At 40.6% G+C, this 17,415-nt stretch overlaps 2 protein-coding genes across 2 annotated transcripts in view; one reads left to right on the forward strand and one right to left on the reverse strand.

Moving 5' to 3' along the window:
• The window catches only part of LOC110173688 (ras-related protein Rab-26), a 207,497-nt gene that overhangs the window by 149,965 nt on the left and 40,117 nt on the right, over positions 1–17,415 (forward strand). The window lies entirely within an intron of this gene.
• LOC110173687 (uncharacterized) lies at positions 1,638–9,906 on the reverse strand. Its single transcript, XM_020939707.2, has 2 exons — positions 8,948–9,906; positions 1,638–7,045 (listed from the first exon to the last, which is right to left on the reverse strand). Exons 1-2 carry the CDS (start codon positions 9,783–9,785, stop codon positions 7,026–7,028), a joined length of 858 nt encoding a protein of 285 aa, XP_020795366.1. The 5' UTR covers positions 9,786–9,906; the 3' UTR covers positions 1,638–7,025.

Here is a 17,415-nt window from a genome sequence, read left to right on the forward strand (position 1 = left end):
TGACGTCCTGCTGTTTTTCAGCAGCTCCTCCATCCCTAAAGATCTCTGTTTCCTCATTAAGACTCTGATCATGCTGGCCAAATATCATATACACAAAACAAAATGGACTCAAAATAAACCACATGGGCACCATTATAATAATGAAATACAACAATATTTCCAAACAATAAAGCAGGTCAAAAACAAAAAAGCTATTAAAACATACAATAGCTATAGGAAATACTTCTAACAGTACCACTCTCCCCTGCATCTTATGTTACAACTCCTCTTATTTGGTTAAGTGTACTTGGTTTTGTGGTCTTGTCTGGTTTTGTTGCTGTTTTTCTTTCTGTTTTTTTTTTTTTTTTTGCTCCCCTGTATAATTCACTAGCCAGGCTGGCGCCACCTTGTTAAGGAATCACTGGTCGGACCCAAATATGCAGAGGGAAAAAAAGTATTTTATTCACAAAAATAGTCTTGGCGGGGGGTTAGATTCCAGGGGAGGCACGACGGGTCCGGGTTGGCTGGAGATGGAGGCTGACCGGAGGCTTACAGAAACTGGTGGCAACGGGATGAGGCTGGCTCCAAACGAAGTGCACTGGGATGACGGAACGATCTGGCACTGGAGAGCAGGTCAGCAGGTCTTTTATTGTAGGAGATGATTACTTGATGAAGAACAGGAGTGGAGCTCAGCAGGTGCATGACTGGGGCCCGCCCAGGAAATGCCAAACAAGGTAAGGATATACAGAGGGAGGGAGCAGGGAAAGGAGGAGCAGGGAGAAACCCTCACACACCTAGTACCTCTGTTCAATTTCATTTCTCTCCAGCGACTGAGTCAGGAATCAGAATACACTAGACGGTTCACAAAAACCTCAGAAGTGCGAGTTCGGGCACCAGCCAATCAGCGAAGAGTCATACATTCTGTGTTGGCAACGATTCCCGAGATCGAGGATTTAAAGCCGGAACAAAGAGAATGTTTGGTGAATTTTATCAAGGGGAAAGACGTTATTGCAATTCTTCCTACGGGATTTGAGAAAAGCTTAATATACCAGATAGCCCCGATACATATGTCACGAGGATTGGAGCGATTGGTTAAATGCAAAAAGTACCTGCCTACCGTTGAGCGAACAAATCCTAATGCAGACGGTTTCCACAAAATGAAACCTTCTGATGAATGAGGCTAATAATTGACCGCATATCACCCCTGTATGTTGTTGTATGTCTGTGTCTTTGATGTCCCTGTAGCTGAACTAACTTGTCACACTGTGAAACATCCCAGACAAAGCAATAACATCTCAAAGCGTTTGACAGACCCACCACCAGAAAAGCTACACAATGCACCTTTAAAGTTCATCTGCTGCAGCTGGTTTTGTTTCTGTCTTTGGGTCATTCCAAAGTTTTCCCACTGTGGGTGTCCAGTGGCAGGTTGATTCACTGTAGCCATGAATCAGCCTTACACTTCAGTTTTTAGGAAAGCTCATTTTCAGAAGGCACAAACAACTGATGCTGAATATTTTTAATAATTATCTGAAAAGATTAATTAAAATTAATTAAAAGTAGGAGTCAGAAAAGGCTTTATTGTCATTTTCAGTGAAAGAAATTCACAATAAAAGTAAAATATACAACAAGATTACCTAGAAAGTATGTATTAAAGGTGCACTGTGTAACTTCGTCAAATACTTTTCTTTATGGAGACATTATTACTTTGTCTGGAATGTTTCACAGTATGGCATTAAGCTTGGCCTTTCTATCTTCATGAAAACCAAATCAGACCAAGACCCTGTTTACACTAAAATGAATCCGTGTATCACCGTATCAGTGTATCGGAAACGCGTCCAGACTTGTCGTTTCTGTGTTCGCAATCAAAGCGTTTCCTGTCCACACAGTAACGCAAAACCACCTGAAACGCTAGTCACGTGATAGGCTGGTGTCACGTCGTCACAACATCCCGACGTCACGTGAGCGGTAAAAACAAGGAAGTCTGAAGTTGCAGCAGCTGATTTTGAGCCGAGGGAGATGGCAAGTGTAAAAACAGTCTTTTTGCGGACCGACAATGAGTTGTTACTTAGAGTAAGACTGGATTTTAAGATGAGCATGGCGGCTCAGAGTAGGACTGACTCGTTTCTGTGTCGGCAAGCCTTCCCTATCCACACAACTTTGAACATATTTGTTTATGATTTACAGAAACGAAACTTAAAACTGCATGGCTAATTTGCATAAACTAAGCACTCAAAAAACAGCTCGCTATTGTGCGCTGATGTGGTTCAGTTTCTGTTGGACTAAAGGACACGACTCGGTGGATTATATGTGTTCTTTCTGTGACAGAGGGGTGTTCTGCTAATGGTGAGTCTGTTCTGTTCTTCTATTGCGTTGGAGATGGTTCATGTTAAACTTTTCAGAGATTATACGTCTGCAGGTCATACACACAGACCGTATATATGAATGGACATATATTCTAGCTTCTTAACGTTTTGGCACTGAAATAGCTACGTCCACACAGTGCCAGATCAGATCTGTACACAAACAAATTCGTTGGGGCTGGCGGCACCAGATCGTTCCATCTCTGGAGCCGTTTTCAATCAAATTAGAGTGGACGAACACTGCATCCACAACGAAAACAACTCGAATATGTACTAGTGTGGATGGGGCCCAAGTTAGAGGTTAGAGGTCAGATCAGAGTCATAATTCCTGTTTTTCTTGGTATTTTAGAGCCATAAAACCACCTGGAATTGAATAAATGTAAGGTAGAGCTGTCATACTGTGAAACATTCCAAGCAGAGCAATGACATCTCCATAGAAACAACACAACACACAACACAACACACACACAACGCACCTTTAAGATAACAATACAGATATAGCAGTATAACATAGAAGTACTTCTCTAACCCAAAAAGTAAAAACATGAAGTCCAATGCCGTTCTTTTGTACTGAGCATAATGGAGAATCTGTCTCATATTCATTCTCTTTTGTGGTCTCCCTTTGTGGCTAATTGCAGATATGTCCTTGCTGTCATTGCTTTAAAGACACCATGTGGACTTTGTGATAATCATAACACATCCACCCTCAAAGCAGCTGCTCTTCTCCGATTGTACACTTTGTCTTGTGTGCTGTCTTGAGGTTTGAGACTGGCACGTGATCAAATCTGGCAAAATGTTGGACTCCATGCAGCTTAAAGGAACAGGATGTGACATTTTGACCTGTATGACCTATATACAAAGTAAACATGTTCAAATCAAATGTAGCTTTAACTGATCATATAAACTAGTCAATCACTCATTTTTATCACTTTATTTATCTCTAGTGACAAGTTCCAATTCTGGAAGTGGACAAAGTGAATGTAAAGGTGCCAGCTCAGTCAAAATCGGTAATATTTCATGTTTATTATTATTTATTTTACTCAAAATAATGTGGAATCATGTTATTAACATTAACGCCATTCTTAATCATCTACAGAACATAAATCATAGAACACATGAACAAGGACTGAACCAGGACTAAACCAGGACTAAACCAGGTCTAAACCATGACTAAACCAGAAGGAATAAAACAGGACTAAACCGGGACTTGAACCAGGACTAAACCAGAACTGAACCAAGACTAAACCGGGACAAAACCAGGACTGAACTAGGATTAAACCAGGACTGAACCAGGAGGACTAAAACAGGATTGAACTGGGACTAAAACAGAACTGAACTAGGACTGAGCCAGGACTAAACCAGGTCTAAATCAGGACTAAACCAGGTCTAAACGAGAACTACACCAGAACTAAACCAGGTCTAAACCAGAACTGAACTAGGACTGAACCAGATCTAAACCAGGTCTAAACTAGGCCTGTAACGATAACAGATTTTGCTGGACGATTAATTGACCAAGAATTTATTGCGATAAACGATCATGATGACATTTTGAGACCAATTTCAATTATTATAATAATTATTATTATTATAATAACCATGGAATAAAAATGCAAACACACCCTTTCAAAGATCAATAAACCTTACTTTCTTAAGAACATTTAACACAAGAACTGTAAAACAACCAAAAACAACAGACCTAAATAAAACAGACTTGTTAACATAGGACTCGCCTGATGTAGTCTGGCTTACAGCGAGGACTTGTTAACAAAACTGCACTTGAATAAACCATTGCTGAAACAAATACAACCAAAGCAGTAAATAAAATGGATTATTAAGTCTCTGTAACAAAATTGTCCTTAAAAGTGATTTTAGTGATTGACTTAGATTGGTACATAATGGCCACTCTCTTTATGGTTGCTGCTGTTGCCTCGTCATTTGGTCATTGTAAATGTTCGTATTAACCCGCGACACAGGATGCTGTTTTGCTATGAGGGAACCACTGTCCGGGGGCGGGGCTAGTTGTGTCGCTTCGGGTTTGGGTTTATGGGCTGCTGCGGTTTGAGACATTTCTTCTCGTCGTTTGCATTGCGCTCACTGCATTTGACGCACGTGGCTGTTGAGACGTGTCCCACTCGTCAGTGTTGATTCGGCATCGTGACTTGTTTTGGCACACGGAGATGAACTGTTTTGTCACTCTGACAGCGGCGTGATGATAAACACAGCGCACGTTGGTTCAAACGTCATTACACTTGTTAAACAAAAGGAGTCAGAGAGCCAGAGAAGCCTTCTAACATTCACTCTCTTTGAGAGCGAGGAAAACAAACAAATTTAAAAAAAAAAAAGTTATCAAGCTCGTTAAAAGTTATCATATGATTAATTGGCAAGGCAAGGCAAGTTTATTTGTATAGCACAATTCGTACACAAAGTAATTCAAAGTGCTTTACAGAATAAGAAATACATTAAAATCATAATAAAAACAAATCAAAACATAAATAATCATGAAGATTAAAATTAAAAAAGAGACACATAAATTGGAGAGAAGAGTGCAGAATGTTTCAGTTATATGCACAGTCAACAGAAATGTTTTGAGCCTGGATTTAAACAGCGTCACAGAAGAGTCTGTCTCACATGTTCAGGAAGACTGTTCCAGGTTGATTTATTGATTATCGTTACAGGCCTAGTCTAAACCAGAACTAAACCAGGACTAAACCAGGATTAATCTTGGACTTGGAGCGAGAGAGAGAACCTCAAGCCCACAGTCGGGCTTGAGGTTCTCTGCACCAGTCCTTTCACCTGCGGTCACCTGACGGTCTACGCGTACCGACACTCAGTCCTGGTTCAGTTCTGGTTTATTCCTGGTTTAGACCTGGTTCAATCCTGGTTTAGACCTGGTTCAGTGCTGATTTAGACCTGGTTTAGTTCTCGTTTAGTCCTGGTTCAGGCCTGGTTTAGTCCATGTTTAGACCTGGTTACCTCCGCCAAGGAGGTTATGTTTTTGCCGGCGTTTGTCTGTTTGTTTGTTTGTTTGTCTGTTAGCAACATAACTCAAAAAGTTATGGACCAATTTTGATGAAATTTTCAGGATTTGTTGGAAATGTGAAAAGGAAGAACTAATTTCATTTTGAGGGTGATCTGGAAGAAATCCTGGATTCTGGATCACTTTTAAATTTGAATTAACATTGTGGTAAATGGGGCCAAAAATTTTGTTTCTCAATATCTTGGTTAATTATTGACCAAACCCCATGAAATTTGACTCAGGGATGGACAATGGGATCCTCTTTCATATTCCAAAGGCTGATCCAGATCTGATCCAGAAGACTGATTTTATCGCAATTTATATAAAAAATGGGGGTAGTCCTTGGCGGAGGTCTGCGCTCTCTGAGTGCTTTTCTAGTTTAGTCCTGGGGTTCAGTTCTCAGTTTAGTCCTGGTTCAGTCCTGGTTCAGTCCTGGTTTAATACTGGTTTAGTCCTGGTTTAGTCCTACTTTAGTCCTGGTTTAGTCCTGGGTTCAGTCCTCAGTTTAGTCCTGGTGTAGTCCTAGTTTAGACTTGGTTCAGTCCTGGTTTAGACCTAGTTCAGTCCTGGTTCAGTTGTGGTTTATTCCTAGTTTAGACCTGGTTCAGTCTTGGTTTAGTCCTGTTTTAATCCTGGTTTAGTCCTGGTTTAGTCCCAGTTTAATCTTGGTTTAGTCCTGGTTCAATCCTGGTTTAGACCTGGTTCAGTGCTGATTTAGACCTGGTTTAGTTCTCGTTTAGTCCTGGTTCAGTCCTGGTTTAGTCCATGTTTAGACCTGGTTCAGCCCTGGTTCCCTCATGTCTCAGGTCACTTTTACTGCAGACATCATGAGCCTATGCAGGTTGTTTTCTCCGTTGACAGTATCTCCGGTTTGACATTTAAGTTGGTTATTTTATATGTGTTATTTTTTTATATCTCACATCAGGAGAAGTGGGTGGACGGCGTACCCCCGAGTACCACGCCCACTACACCCCTGCCCATGATGTTTAGCTCCAGTCAAATGAAGCTCACCGAGGTTGTCGGTATTCCGACAGGAGTACCATAGCAACCAAAGAGCCAATCAGTAGTGAGCCTGTTGAAATGACCACGTCTTTTAACCCTCAGATCCTGATTTACTGACACAATATATAAAAAAAAAAAAAAAAAACAGGATCACGTAGAGCGGTTTAATACAAACATTTTACGAGCCTGAAAAAGCCTGACAGCAGCAGTTACAGAGAGAGGGGTGACAGTTTTTCAATAGAAAGTCGATGGAGCCAGAAATTGAGGAAATTCTGGAGGTTATGAGCTTTCACATGAGGCATATCTTGAAAAAAAAATGGTTGTGACTGTTGTATACCTTTTTTAAAACTGTAAGAGCACATTCTTCATAGAGTTCCTTTAACAAAAGATAAAATATTAGTTACGTTATAGTTATGTACATTTAGAAAACAGTACAATTTTATCAGACACAAAGCAAACAGTGTGTATTTTAATCCACGAAACGTCTGGAAATGTGCAGATTCATAGCCACAAAATGATAGAAAAAGAAAAACAACATCTGCACCTACTGCTTTATTCTGGAACTCAAATCACAATCGAGAGCCAGGTGTATCTTTGGCAGGCCTACAATCTGTCAAACCCACTTTTGGTCTTCTCGGCGCGGGGAGTGAGTAGCAGCCGTCTCCCTGTCACCGCCTCTCTTCAAACTCTGAAACACAGTTAATCTTGTTACCATTGACTGACACAATGAAAGCCCACCTACCAACTCCGCTCAATCAATCAACTCCGCAGCAAAACCGCAAATTAGCTTCGAGACAATTGGAAAATAAAGTGTGTTCCTAGCACAGACTGTATAAAGAAGTGGACTATTGGAGTTTGAATTTATTTACGGGCAAAATATCAAAAGCGAGTTAATATGAACGTTTTATATCTAAATTGACTCTCATGAGCTTTAAGCCGTGTTATAATCTTGTTACTTCATCAAAAACATACCTGGAATTGGGTTTTGTTTCATTCACACGTTCAAAATGCTCAGTTCCACCTTGTGATGTCATGAAATGCAGTGGTGTAATGGGGATTTTTTAAGTGGGGGGAACATGTGGAGTCATGTTATTAACATTAACTCTGTTTATAATCACCTACAGAACTTAAATCATAGACTACAACACATGAACCAGGACTAAAACAGGTCTAAACCAGGACTAAAGCAGAACTGAACCAGGACTAAACCCGGACTGAACCAGGACTAAAACAGAACTAAACCAGAACTCAACCAGGACTAAAATAGGACTAAACCAGGACTGAATCAGGACTAAACCAGGGCTAAACCAGGACTGAACCAGAACTAAATCAGGACTGAACCAGGATTAAACCAGGAGGACTAAACCAGAACTGAACCAGGACTAAACCAGAACTAAATCAGGACTGACCCAGAACTGAACCAGGACTAAAATTGGACTAAGCCAGGACTGAATCAGGACTAAACCAGGACTGAATGAGGATTAAACAGGACTAAACCAGGACTGAACCAGGACTGAATCAGGACTAAATCAGGACTGACCCAGAACTGAACCAGGACTAAACCAGGAGGTCTAAACCAGGACTGAACCAGGACTAAAATCAGGACTGAACGAGGATTAAACCAGGAGGACTAAACCAGAACTGAACCAGGACTAAATCAGGACTGACCCAGAATTGAACCAGGACTAAAGCAGGACTAAACCAGGACTGAACCAGGACTAAACTAGGACGAAACCAGAACTGAACCAGGACTAAACTAGGAGGACTAAACCAGGACTGAACCGGGACTGAAACAGGACTAAACTACAACTGAACCAGGACTGATCCAGGACGACACCAAGACTACACCAGCACTATACTAGGACTAAACCAGGTCTAAACCAGGACTAATCTTGGGCTTGAGAGAGAGAGAACCCCGACCTCGCAGAGGAGGGTGTCTGCAAAGTGGGATTGGGTCCTCCTGGTTTAGTCCTGGTTCAGTCCTGGTCCCTCATGTCTCAGGTCACTATAGAACAGTCGTGCAGATATCATGAGCTTATGCAGGTTGTTTTCACCATTGGCAGTAGCTCCACTTTGACATTTAAGTTGAATCTATTTTATATTTGTTATTTTTTATTTTATTTTATTTTTTAAATCTCACGTCAGGAGAAGTGGGTGGACGGCGTACCCCCGAGTACCACGCCCACTACACCCCTGATGAAACGGTGTTTTTAAGTTAACAGCTCCTTTTACCTTTTGTTCAGGAGAGACTGACAATTCCAGGGCTGAAATTCTCCAAATGATTCTAGTGCAGATGTATGAGTTTAAAGAGAGTTTATGAACACACTTCCACATGACATCACAAGGTGGAAGAGAACATTTTCAGTTTGAGTTTGTGTGTTAAACATGTGAATGAAACAAAACACAACTCCAGGTCTGTTTGTGATGAGGAAACAACATTAGAACAGATCAGAAAATCACAGAGACAGCGATAATTTTTCAATGTTAAATCAATTAGAGTCGATGGAGCCGGAAGTGTGCCCATGCTCACTTCCTATTTAGAATCTAGCAGGTTGGCAATCTCCATTTATACAGAGTCTATAGTTCTTACCTTCTTGCATGCACATTTCCTCGTTGGTCATCTGCATTGTTCTCGATGGTGCATACTCTGAACAGTTCGATATCTCTTGTGAAAAAGCGAGCAATTTTGCTAGCTGGACTGCAACTTCGGTTTTCACTGGAACCGGCGGAGGTTGTTTGGTCATTTGCTCAGACTTCTCTACGTTCTCCCCGAACGCGGCAACAGAAAAGGATGTACTATTAGTAGGACGCAATTCAACTGTACCCAAGTCCTCTTTGGTCACCGGCAAAGCAGTTCCGGACGATCTAAGAAAAGCCAAAGAGTCCGAGTTGTGTCTCAGATGTCGAGATGTTTTTCCGCCTTCGTACTCGAGGAAATTGGGGTTAGAACGGCCTTGGTATTCTCGTTCGCGGTACATATCTGAAAGAGGGATCTGAAGCGAAAGCCGACCAGCTCGAGGTTGCGATGATTCGTTGCCAGGTTTGCGTCGGATCTTCCAGCCGAGGGGGTCAGGACCTGTAATCGTGGAGGTCTGGATGAGAGGCGCGGACGGACGAGCTGTGATGATTGGAAATGGAGGGACGATCTGGGGTGTTATCTCGAAAACTGGACATGAGTAGCATTTGCTGGTTGACCTTATGGCAGTTTGAGGTCTTGGCAGAGAGATGCTTCGCTTTGGAGGTTCGGGCTGGCTTTTATTTTTCTTCACAGTTATAACAGCAGAAGTTGAAGGCTGGACGAAGTCTGTGGACCACTGATGATCATGAGAACTCTGGCTATACAATCCCATGTCTGAAAGAGGCCGTTGTTTAGAATGTGGTCGTGCATCCTCTCCTCTTCCTGTACGATTGGTTTTGGATTTTTCCATCGAGATCTTCGAGCGATTGAACAATTAATAAAAATCTATGTTCAGTTCTTTTAAAAGCCAAGAGGTGAAGTGCTTCTGAGTTGGAGGACTGCAGAAAGAGAATGACAGTTGGCAGTTTTAATATGAGGAACTAAACCCCTGACTGACTTTTATTTGCAACATTTCTTGTTAGATTTCGCAAGTGTTGCTTTAGTAACCATGACAACAATGGTGTTTTGTGCGATGTTGTTGAATAGTAGTCATATGCTTAAAGGGCCCATGTTACTTTTTTCTGCTGTTTCCATATCAGAAACAGACCTGGACACACATTTTTAACTCAAACCCTGCTGCGTTTTGCTCTCAAACAGAAAATACTCTGTACCACCTTGTGATGTCACGTGGTAATACTACAAAAAGGGCTCTGCTGTGTTTTTAAACTCCACACATCTCTACTAGAATCATTTGGATTCAAGGTAAAAGGAGCTGTTAACTTGAACACCAGCACATCATGACATCACAAGGTAGAACAGAGCATTTTGAGCTTTGGTGAATTCGACTAAAAACAAGTTCACACAAATATGTCTGAATGTAACAAACATTAACATTATAACATGGCTTAAATGTGCATTGTGTAACTTTTCTGGTGGAGGGTTTGTCAAATGCTTGTTTCCATGGAGATGTTATTGGTTTGTGCAGAATGTTTCACAGTATGGTAATGATGAGATGAGATGTTAATGATCATCATTACCATCATCATAATAAATCTTTATTTATAAAGCACACCTCTACAAACATGTTCTGAAATACATTGGATTCTTGGATCGGTTTATCAGTTCAGATTTCAGTCTTCTCTCAAATGTTAATGCTCCAGTTGTTGTTGACAATAGGGCTGCATAATACATTGCAAAAGTATCAATATCGCAATATTGGCTGATGCAATATTCGTTTAAAACAAGGTTTACAAAGTGCTGCACAAGCAGCAATGAACAATACAGAAAGCATAAAAATAGTGCACAGAAAGCATACCAAAACAGACCGAGTTACAGGTCAGTTCTATGGCGAGGCGACCCCACTCACAGTCACAATGTCTGTTTTTCCAGGTATTTTTCTGCTATAAAACCACCTGTCAATGAATAAATGTAAAGTAGAGCTGTTTAATGTCATATTGCATATTGGTCTTATAACATACCAGACAGAGCAATGACATCTCAACAAGTAGGTGATGGACCCAGTTACCCAATGCAACTAAAGCTAATTCAGGACTTTTAAAAGCTGTAAGCTCAAATGGCACACATATTCTTTAGTTGTTTTTTTTTTGTTTTATCTTTTACTGTGCATCTGACGTAAATGGTAAGTGAGACCAAAAAAAACAAAACAAAAAACATCTACTTAAATATTGCAGTACTGCAGTACTATTGCAGTAAAACAAGCAGGTGGGGGTCCGTCACCTGCTTGTTTCTATGGTGATGTCATTGTTCTGCCTGATATGTTCCACTGTATGACATTAAACAGTTCTGCCTTACATTTATTCAATTACAGGTGGTTTTAAAGCTAAAAAAAACTAGAAAAACAGACATTCTGACTGTGAGCGGGGTCGCCTCTCCACAGATCTGACCTGTAACTTGGTCTGGTTTGGTCTCCCTGAAGATAGAAAGGTTTAATGCCGTACTGTGAAACATTCCAGACAAAGCAATAACAAAAAATTTAAAATAAAAATAAGCATTTGATGGATCCTCCACCAGCAAAGTTACACAGTGCCTCTTTAAAGTACCAAAAACTGTGTGACACTGTGTTTTCTTTCTCGGAATCCTCCACCACCCCTCTGCCCTCAAAACCACAACTTCCTTAATTCTGGTCAGATATAGTGCTTCTCTTAAACACTCACACAAAAACAAGCTCGATGTACACTTAAATGCTCAGAGCTGCACAAAGTTGCACTGATGACTCTCTGTTTTTCTTCTAGCAGTTTCCTTCAAAAGCATCTTAAAAAGCAGCTGTTTTTTTTTCTTTTTTCTTGTATTTCTCAGCATGTTTTCTCTCCCAAGGTTTTACCGATGAAACAAAAGCAAGAAAGCTCACGCACAGAAGAGGTTGAGAAATAAGTATATATATAAAAAACAGACAAACACATATTTCAATTAGTGGGTGGAGTATTAGAATCACAGTGGTACAATTAATTTAATAGTGGTTTTTTTGTTTTTTTTTAGTTAGAAAAACATGGTTATTTATTTTTTATTTTTTATTCATAGTCTCAGTGTTAAACCAATCTTCATCATACCAGATAGACAATAAAAGTATAAATTTGTTGTAATCAGTTACTTAGACAAAAAATAAAAAATAAAAAAATAAGCACGGTGCTATTATTATATAAAGTGAGACTAAACGCTTAACTCCGCCTACAATCACATTTCAAATACAGCTGCTAAACTGGGCGGGGCCTGGAGGACTAAAGGGGAGTGAGGGAGGAGGAGGGCACGGGGTCTAGAGTTATAAGAAACACTGTGATTGGTCTAAGTCCCCATCCACACTAGTTCGTTTTCGTTGCAGTGTTTGTCCACACTAATCCGATGGAAAACAGCTCCAGAGATGGAACGATCTGGTGCCGCCAACTCCCACGAATTCATCGGAGTACAGATCTGATCCGGCACTGTGTGGACGCCTGAAAACCCTGATACACTGATGTAGGAGCTCTATTTGCCGTCCTTATTGGACCACGTCACTGTGACTTGCGCCTTCCTGATTCGCTGGGTTTGTGACATTGGTCATGTGACGCTATTGTGGAAAACAGTTTAAACAAACCAGAGAGAAACAGGAAATAGCATAGCTAGAACTACTTCTAGAACTGCTAGTACACAGTCCACGAAAAGACTGTTACGGTTGCCATCTTCCTCGGCTCGAAGTCAGCTGCTTCAACTTACTAGCGTTCCAGGGTGAAGTATAGTTCTATAGGTCTATGCGTATGACCTGCAGGCGTATAATCTCTGAAAAGTTTAACATGAACCACCTCCAACACGATAGAAGGGTGTTCTGCTGATGGTGAGTCTGTTCTGTGCTTCTGTCACAAAAAGAACATATATATTCCACTGAGTCATCTCCTAAAGTCCGACAGAAGTCGATGATGTCAGGGCACAAGGGGCGAGTAGTTTTTTGAGCTCTTAGTTTATGCAAATGAGCCATGTGGTTTTAAGTTATGTTTCTGTAAAATGTAAACAAATATGTGCAACGTTGTGTGGATAGGGAAGACTTGTGGACACAGAAATGACGTGTCTGGATGCAAATCGTTTCTGATAGGGTGATACAGTGATTCGTTTCAGTGTAAACGTAACCTAAGAGGCATTCGTACTTCAGACTCAGCCCCTGCAGTCAGGTGTTAATATCAAAAACACCTTGCTGTATGTGATGTCACATAGTACTTGAAATTGCAGTTTTATTGCAGGATTTCGAATGACATCACGGCATTCTCCGACCGAACATTTAAACTCCGCCCAGAGCAACATTTCAAACAGAGCTGCTAAATAGGACTAAAAACCAACTGAGGGTTTTGAGGGTTGGAGCTACACCGTGATTGTTCTAATATTTACTCAATTCTGCCCCTGCAGCCAGTTGTTTGTAATCAGGGCAGTCATTTGTGATGTCACCAACTACTTTGCATAGGCCACCAAAAGCAGCACAAACGTAGATTTAGGTGTTTTTGACCGGAAAGCTGCAAATTGACCTACTGTAGTCTGCATTAAAGTTGTCAAATATGACTAGGAACTGTAGATAATGCTAAAACAGACTAGTAGTAGAAGTAGTAGTAGTAGTTTCTATCTTCAATGGTTTCAGACATCACAGCATTCTCTCGGACAATACTAATTAAAATTGTTAAAATGCAAAAAGATGCGGTGAGTTCTTGGGTTTAGTCAATTATTGAAAATACCTGGATTAACATTTTGGATATTTCATCACAAAGTACAAAGTAATCAATAGGAAAAACTGGCTCTTGCCCCCCATCTGAGAGTATGCCAGCATCACTTTCTAGAATCTGCAAACCACCAATATGTTTTTGAACAGAAAGATGCAAATTGACCTAGTTTATACTAAAATGGATAAAAAGGCAAGAGACAGCAGACAATACTTTTAAAAGCATGTATGGTTTAGTGACAAAGAAAGTGGTTTTAATGTTTAGTTCCACTTTAAAGGTGGCTTTTCAATTCAGAATCCAAATAATTCTTGTAAAGCAGGGGTCTCCAAACATTTTTCATCAAATGCTACGTATCAAAACACAGACAAAGCCGAGGGCAAATCGAGGGCCAGACTGGGGCTCAATACAGCGAATAATCAAAATATGCATACCATATTTTTTGGACTATGAGTCGCACTTTTATTCATGGTCTGGGTGGTCCTGCGTCTTGTATATGAAAATTTTCAAGCTCTCAGGGTGAGCGGGTGCTCTAGGCTTCTGTGCCAGTGTTTGTTGCTCCTTTTACTCCTGTACCACTGTCACTTGCCTCTGTCCTGTCTGTATCATGTCAGTCGAACCATTACTTCTGTACCACTGAAAATTTAAGATTTAAACAAACTCATAAAGACAAATGAGAAGACTGAACACAAATGCCCCCAAAAAGAAAATCATATTTTGCAGATTACTAACTGCAAGTAGCGAAAGCCTGGACTTCAGTGACGACTGAAACCATCCTGTTCATCCAGAAAGGCCGGAATAATTCCAACTGGAACTGATGCTGAGTCTGACGACAGCTACACAGAAGAGAAAGAGGCACTTATTTTACCTCTGGAGGTTGTGGATTTGCTCAGAAGTGACACCGAGGATGAAGAATTGAATGGACTTAGTGATTTGGAGTGAGATGGAGAGTTTGTTAAACTTGTTCTGTTCTGTTGTTTATGTTATAGTTTATCTGAAGAACTGTTCTTATGTGACATTAACATTAGTCTGTTGTTCTCTCTTCTATTGTTATTAATATAACTTGTCTTTCAAGATGAAATGTCAGTTCCTGATCTCTGATTTTTTAGAATAGATTTCCTCACAAAAAGTGTGACTTATAGTCCAGTGTGACTAATATATGGTTTTTTTTTTCTTCATTATGTATTTTTTGGCTGGTGTGACTTATATGCCAGACCGACTTATAGTCCAAAAAAATACGGTATTTATAAAGGGTTAAAATAAGCCATTAGATCTTTATTCATGCTTAGATCCTCAATGGGATACACAACATATTTGATTTTGGCTTTATCAAGGTCGATTTTCAAAAACTTGCATTAAAAAGTACTGCTTTAAAGGTGCATTGTGTAACTTTTCTGGTGGAGGGTCTGTCGATTTCTTTTCTCCATGGAGATGTTATTGTTTTGTCCGGAATGTTTCATGTATGGTATTTAACCTTTTTATCTTCATGGCGACCAAACCAGACCAAGTTACAGGTCAGATCTGTGGAGAGGCAACACCACAACCTCGCTCACAGTCAGAACGTCTGTTTTTCTAGGTATTTTTGAGCTATAAAACCATCTGAACATGAGGTGGAGCTGTTTAATGACATATTTTAGAAAATTCCAGGTAGAGCAATGACATCTCCACAGAAACAAGCAGGTGACGGACCCTAACCAAAAATACTGACTAAAATACTGCCATACTCCACAACCGATCACCTCAGTCCGTTTCGATTCACTTTTTCACCCTGGCGCAACTCAAAAAAGTCCCAAAAAAACCACCTGGCCTAACACGATCCAGCTGACCCCACTGCTTTTAACTCAGGACCTTTGTATCTCTCCTCCTCTTCCTCATTAGTCAGATAAAAGCGAAAGCAGCACTAGCATGTTCAGGGTGACGGAGCGTAGCACGTGTGAAGCCTACGCGTGCCCTGCCCACACGCTGCACCAGTCTTTTGAAGTTCCATCACTTACTTTCTCCGCTCCTCTCACTTCGCCGTAATCCACCCACAGAGCGCAGGAGCTTTCAAGGCTGGTGGTAATTGGCAGAGCGCTGTGTTGTGGAGACGCAGGCTGCTAGGTGAGGCCGTTACATTAATCTGTGTGTAATGAAGCAGCGTAAAGCCCACGGGATAGGCCAGGGGAAGTGTAAATCTGCAGGCGAAAAGAGGGATTAACGCTAATTCAAGTGGGTTTGACTGAATTTAAAGGGGACATATTGTGCTACTTTGGGTCATGTAGTATTGACTTATGACATCTAGGAGTCTGCAAAAATCAATAAATTGGATGGTAAAGTGTTGTTATCCTGGGCTGCTGTATCGATACATTGCCAAGAGTATTTTTTTTTATATATTTTACTAAATAATTTTGTGAAAGAACTACAGTTGTGTTACTTGTTTGGAGAAAGTTGACTTGCTTATGCAGTACATTTAATGTTTTCACTGTTTTGATGAGTAAAAAGGGTGTTTTTCATAGCCAGGCTGGTGCCACCTAATGCCTCTGCTCAATTTCATTTCTCTCCAGCAACTAGGTCAGAAATCAGAATACTCTAGGTGATTTGCAAGAACCCCGAAGTGCGAGTCCGAGCACCAGCCAATCAGTGAAGAACCATACATTGTGTTACCAATGATTCCTGAGATTGAGGATTTTAAGCCGGAACAAAGAGAATATTTGGTGAATTTTATCAAGGGTGAAGACGTTATTGCCCTTCTTCCTACAGGATTTGAGAAAATCTTAATATACCAGTTGGCCCCGTTAGCAGCGCATTACATACGTCACGACCAAATAGCAGCGATTGGTTAAATTTAAAAAGTACCTGCCAACCTTCGAGTGACCGAATCCTTATGCAGCGAGCTCAGACGGATTCCACGAAGTGAAACCAGCTGATAAATAAGAATGTTTTTAATATTAGCTTTGCACAAACTTAGTGGTTTAATTAAGACTTTCAGTATCACAGCCATGATTTAGCCTTTGTTTTTTTACTGATTCGATTACATATTGAATCGATTTGAAATATATCGTATTGAATCATATTGAATCGAAAGTGCACTGTGTCAGCAAATGATATTGAAGTATGTACTGCATTGGCAACTGTCAACATGATACATACCTCGATACATAGGCCATGATATGATACATATCTCGATACAGGGAGCTTTCAATGTGATACGATATATTTCAAATTGATTCGATATGGTTCAATAAAAAAATAATGGCCAAATCGTGGCTGTGATACTAAGGTTACGTTTACACTGAAACGAATCACTGTATCACCGTATCGAAAACTATTTGCGTTCAGATATGTCGTTTCTGTGTCCGCAAGCCTTCCCTATCCACACTGTTTTGAGTATATTTGTTTACGTTTTACAGAAACAAAACTTAAAACTACATGGCTCATTTGCATGAACTAAGGACTTAAAAAAAACAGCTTGCCCCTTGTGTTCAGCTTCTGTCAGACTTGAAAAGGACACGACTCAATGGATTATATGTGTGCTTTCTGTGACAGTGGGGTGTTCTGCTGATGGTGAGTCTGTTCTAGCTTTTCTGTTTCCCGTATGTTTGATGCCATGAACCCAGCAAATCAGGAACAACTAGAGCTCTTATGTCAATGCATCGACACAGTGCCGGATCAGTGCCATACTCAGATTAATCCATGGGAGCTGGCGGCACGATCTCTGGAGCCATTTTCCATCGAATTAGTGTGTGTGTGTTTTCTTCTGGTCGACGTAAA

The sequence above is a fragment of the Boleophthalmus pectinirostris genome, unplaced genomic scaffold, assembly GCF_026225935.1.
Source record: "Boleophthalmus pectinirostris isolate CB_2022bp ecotype Guang Dong unplaced genomic scaffold, ASM2622593v1 HiC_scaffold_14, whole genome shotgun sequence".
NCBI classification, from domain to species: Eukaryota; Metazoa; Chordata; class Actinopteri; order Gobiiformes; family Gobiidae; genus Boleophthalmus; species Boleophthalmus pectinirostris.